Source organism: Mus pahari, chromosome 1 (genome assembly GCF_900095145.1).
Source record: "Mus pahari chromosome 1, PAHARI_EIJ_v1.1, whole genome shotgun sequence".
NCBI lineage: Eukaryota > Metazoa > Chordata > Mammalia > Rodentia > Muridae > Mus > Mus pahari.
In genome coordinates, this window is record NC_034590.1 from 1,271,193 (window position 1) to 1,276,566 (window position 5,374).

Genomic DNA, 5,374 nt, shown 5'->3' on the forward strand with positions numbered 1-5,374 from the left:
GGGTTGGGTTGGGTTGGTCGGGTTGGTTGGGTTGAGACTAAGTAGCTCTGACTGTTCTGAAACTCAGGGATCCGCCTGCCTCTGTCCCCGAGTGCTGGGATTGATGGTGTGAGCCACCACTGCCCGCCTGGCTTTAACTTTTAGCTGTGCAAATAGGATCAAAAACTTTCCAAACATGTCTTGGATTGGGCTGTTGGAAATGAAGGTCTGACAGGAGTTACAGACTGGCTTGGACAGTGTGAGGAGTGGGGCTGGACCGCCAGGAACCTTGTACTCCTCTAGCCTTATCTCCTGGGTGATTTAGTCAGCTTCCCATCACTGACCTGCTGTACTGGAGACAACCAAGTGCTCTTACAGGGAGGAAAGGTTCACTTTGGCTCATAGTCACTGGCCCTTTGCCTTGGGCCTGTGGTGACATGGTACGTCATGGCTGACCTCATGGTGGAGGGAAAGCAGGGACAGAAAGGAAAGGTCTGGGCTCCCAGTGTCCCCTTCCAGTGCACACACCCAGTAGCCTAGCTTCCTCCCGCTGGGCCTCTCACCCCCTCATGGATTTCCACTACCTTCCAACAGCAGCACAGCCTGGGGATCAGGCCTTTAACATGAGTCTTTAAGGGCATAGTGTGGACCTTCCTCGTCCTTCCTCCCAGCTCGGTCTTGGACCAGATGGGGAGATGCTGAAGGCCCAGTAGCAGGTGACAGCCTCAGACCTCGGGTGTGAGTGTGGTGGTGACAGCAGACATTGTCAGACACCAACACAGGAAAGCAGATTACATCTTTCTTTACTCTCCCAAGCCCCACCCAAGCCCCAGCCACCATCAGAAAAGGACCTGGTTCGGCAGCATTTCAGCCCTTCTCATCATCCTGCTGAGGCTCCTGAGGTGGGGAGAGAGAGAAAACAAAATAGTAATGATGCCCCATTAAAAAGATTAGTATTTCTGTAGGACTTTGTGTTCTAAGGCAGAACTGACACTACATGTCACTAAGGCCACTGAGCTACATGTCCAGCCCTTTTGTGGTTGGTATGTGCAGTATATGTGCACTTGTGTGTATGGGTGCACGTGTTGTATGCTTATATTCTACATGTGGAGGCCAGAAGCAGATGTTAAATATCTTTTATCCCACTCCAACTTATTTTTTTGTTAAGGTTTATTTTTCTTTTGTATGTATGAGTGTTTGCCAGCATCTAAGCCTGTGTATACCATGTACACGCCTAGAGCATGAAGAAGCCTGAAAAAGGTGTGTGATTCCCCAGAACTGGAGTTATAGATGACTGTGAGCCACCACGTGGGTGCTGGGAATTGACCTCAGGACCTCTGCATGAGCAATGCAGTGCTCTTAACCCCTGAGCTGTCTCTCCAGGCGGCACCTTATTTTTGACACAGGGTCTCAAGCACACGGTTTCAGCTAGACTGGCTTGGCGATATGACCCTGGAATCCACATAGTCTCTGCCTTGAACACCGGAGTCACGGGAGCACGTGGGCATGCCCAACTTCATACCCAAGTGCTATGAATTTGAACTCAGATCCTCTTTCCTCACAACCAGTGCTCTTCCTCACTGAACCCACTCCTCAGTCTCCCCAGTTTTTTGGTTTCTTGAGGCATGCCCTGAGGAGCCCATGTTGTCCTCAAACTCCCAGTGAGCCGTCTCCTGCCTCAGCTTACCTAGTGCTTGTAAGTAGGGTTACAAATATGAGCCACCATGCTCAACTGTAAAAAATAAAGATATTTTTGAGACCCTTGACTGGATATTAGATAATCTGAAGACATGATTTTTTCAGGCATCATAATGGCCTCATATTCCCATTTTTAAAAACTTTTCTCTTGAGCCGGGCGTGGTGGCACACACCTTTAATCCCAGCATTTGGGAGGCAGAGGCAGGCGGATTTCTGAATTCGAGGCCAGCCTGGTCTACAAAGTGAGGTCCAGGACAGCCAGCACTATACAGAGAAACCCTGTCTCAAAAAAATAAATAAATAAAACCTTTTCTCTTAGAACCAGGAGGTAGCCGACACCTGTAATCCCAGCACTTGGGAGGCTGAGGCAAGGTAAGTCTTGAATTTTAGGCCAACCTGAAGTAATTATTAGCTCCCAAAGTCTAGAAAAAAAAACTTCCCATATCGGGCTCAGAAGTGGAGTGATTTCTTAAGATGTACCAGTGGGGGGCTGGGGCATGACTCAAAAATAGAGCCCCTGCCTAGAATCCTCCAGTGAGGGGCTGGGGCGTGGCTCAGCGGTAGAGCCCCTGCCTAGAATCCTCCAGTGAGGGGCTGGGGCGTGGCTCAGCGGTAGAGCCCCTGCCTAGAATCCCCCAGTGAGGGGCTGGGGGCGTGGCTCAGGGGTAGAGCCCCTGCCTAGAATCCCCCAGTGAGGGGCTGGGGGCGTGGCTCAGGGGTAGAGCATCTGCTTAGGAGATCAAATCTCTGCAGCTCAGGCCTCACAAATTCAAGGTTAAAATCAATGCTATTTAAATCACTGCAGATATCTTTTAATATCTCAAATATTTTAATATCTTATAATACAGTGTAGCCCAACACACTAGCCACATCTTACTGTTGAGGAGTTGAAATGTGTTATGGCATCTAAGAACTGGGTTTTTTATGATTTTAGCTTTGGTTACTTTTTTATTTTGAGACAGGGTCTCTCTATGCAGTCCAGAATGGCCTCAAACTCACCTCAATCCTCCTGCCTCAGCCTCCTGAGTACTGGGGTTACAGGCATGTGTTACCACACCCTATATCACAGTAAGACAGGAGAAGGCGGCGGCTGTGGCTGCAGCTCCACTGTGAAGCTCTCACTTTCCATGTGTGAGCCCCAGGTCTGATGCAGGGCATTAGATCACACTGTGAGCCCCAAAACTGTGTCATTTACTGAACAAGTCTGGTTCTAGCTGTGGTCTGCCTCAGCCCTTAGCATACACCTTTAATCCTAAACAGCGAAAGTAGAGTTAGTTTGTAGAAGGAAGCACCCATGTTTGAAAGTGATGTCTGAGTGGTCAAGTGAGGAATCAGGGAAAGATTTAACAAGACAGGATCTGCCCAGGTCTCAAGAGCAGAGACAGGAAAGGAAAGTTACTTAAGAGAGCAATGCAGAGAGAGGAGGGGGAGGAGCTTTACTGAGCCAGTTGTCTGAGGCCAAGCAGAGCAATCCAGAGAGAAGCTGAGAGAAGCCAGAATGAATCAGTCGGCTGGGAGAGGACTCTGAGCAGAGCGGCTGAGTTGAACTGGCCAGCCAGAGTTCAGAAAGGACTAGGAAGGGGTGAGCTTATTCAGCAGCAAGTCTCAGAGGCTGAGAACATTCTACGCCTTGATAAGATTGTACAAAGGCTAGAAGCTTCCGGGACTAGGCCTAAGGCAGCAGATGGAGGTTGAAGTCTCTGAGATGACAGTCACATCAGGATCCTAAAAGTTTCCTTACACAGATCAGTCTCCAGCCCTGCACAGAGACAGGAGGAATGAGAAGGAGAGGGCCTGAGGAGGGTGCAGTTGCTAAAATGCCTGCCAATGTATACAGGCTCTGGCTTCACTCCACAATACCTAAGAAACTGCCGATGGTGGCCACACCCATAATCCCCAGCGACTGGGAGGTGAGGCAGATGGACGCATAGTTGAAGGTCATTCTCAACCCCACAACACATTTGAGGCCATCCTGGGTTATGTGAGACTCTGTCTCAAAAAGGGGAGTCAAGAGTTGAGGGGGTAGCTCAGACCTGTAATGCCAACACTTAGGAGACTGAGGCAAGAGGGTTGCTGGGAGTTCAAGGGCAGCCTGAATGACATAAAGGCTTCTAGGATAGGCTGAGCTCTACAGTAAGGCTGTCTCAAGTGATGGGCAGCAGCGGTAATGCTCACTGAGTAGAGGTGCCTGTTGCCAAGTTTGATGATCTGAGTTCAATGCCCAGAAACCAGTGTGTGGAGGAAGAGACTCCCACGGTCATCCTCTAGCTCCCACAAACACGTTAGAGCATCCATGTGTCTCCCCCTCCCAATATAAAATAAAAGTAAAAGATGTGACGTGCCCTGATTTTAAGGGTGAGGTCCGCTGAGCGGTAGTAGATCCTAAATATTGCCCTGCCCCCATTCACTCACTTGGTGCTTGCGTGCTTCCTCCTGGCCCCCCCGCCGCACCTCGCTCACGCGCAGCTCCACTGCTACCTTTTCTTGATCTCTTCATCAATAGCACCCACAAGCTTCCTCAACCCGGACTCATCCACAAAGCCATCGCCTTTCTGGGTATGGAGGAGAAAGGGTCCAGATGTGACCCGACCTCCCGGCGCCCCTTCCCTACCCTCTGCTCCCAGAATCACCTTCTTGGAATGGATCAGCTTCCCGTCCACAAACACTTCGAACTCCCCTGTAACCTGGGTAGCTCTTTCCTCCTCCTGCCAGGGGAATGTTGTGGGTGGAGGAGGCTGAGGGCTTCTGGGGGGGGGGGGCGGGGTCTGGGAGCCCTGACCTCTCCTTCCCCTCGGGCTACCCAGTACACTTACAAACTCCAGAAGGTTTGGGAATTGATGCTCCAGGGTCCTTTTCAGTAGAATGTACTGAGAGGGAAGACATGAGGTTATGAAGTCACGGGGTCACGGGGTCACGGGGTCACAGGCACCCCCTTCCAGTCTTCCCATCATTTGCTTCCTTACATTCTGAAGGAGACACTACTCACCCGGAGGCCATAGCTTCAGAGGCCACTGCAAGCAGAGGGCAAGGGAGGGAGGCAGGAAAGAAATAAGGGAGATGTTATAGCAGCAGTGAGCCTGAATCTGCCCCCAACCCTGCCTGCTTGGATGCTTCCCCCACTCCCTTGGTACCTCCTCAGGAGAGAAATCCTCCTTACATTCCTGAGTGCCCACATAACCGTGCCCATCATCCCTCACCCTTTATCCCCCACCTTGCCCAGCTAAAAAAGCCTCCTTGCGGGTCTTTCAACACGTTGCATGTGTGCAGATGTGCACTGCCGAGGGGCCTTTGCACTGGTAGATGATTGCAAAGTGTTCCTTCCCAGGATGTGCGTGGCTCCTCTCCTCAGGTCACTTCAGCAAGGCCTTCTTGACCCTCCCAATAGAAACTGTGACCCTCCCAGATGCCTTCCTGTGCATGCTGGCTGTGGCGTATTGCCTGCCCCTCCATGTCACAGCTACAAGGACAGGAGTCTCCACCTGTCCATTGCTCAGTGCCTGGTGCCACAAACACATGATGAGCATGTAACAACAACTGTCAAGCCAGCTGTGGTGCTCCATACTTTAATCAGATCTCTGTGGATTCCAGATCAGCCTGAGCCACATAGTGAGTGTCCCAGGACAGCCAGGGCTTCACAGGGAGACAAGGAGGAGGGGGTGAGGAGGAGAAGGAGGAGGGGGAGGGGGAGGAGGAGGAG

The 5,374-nt window shown here is 51.2% G+C and overlaps 1 protein-coding gene across 1 annotated transcript in view; it reads right to left on the reverse strand.

Annotated features, from left to right (window-relative positions):
* Positions 1-765: 765 nt before the first annotated feature.
* Selenov (selenoprotein V) overlaps positions 766-5,374 on the reverse strand; it is a 6,839-nt gene continuing 2,230 nt past the window's right edge. The window contains exons 2-6 of the mRNA XM_021186829.1: positions 4,664-4,688; positions 4,491-4,544; positions 4,308-4,382; positions 4,097-4,229; positions 766-876 (exon numbers count right to left, since the gene is read on the reverse strand). Coding sequence (XP_021042488.1) covers positions 4,152-4,229; positions 4,308-4,382; positions 4,491-4,544; positions 4,664-4,688 — 232 coding nt within the window. The 3' untranslated portion in view covers positions 766-876; positions 4,097-4,151. The remainder of the gene's footprint in view (positions 877-4,096; positions 4,230-4,307; positions 4,383-4,490; positions 4,545-4,663; positions 4,689-5,374) is intronic.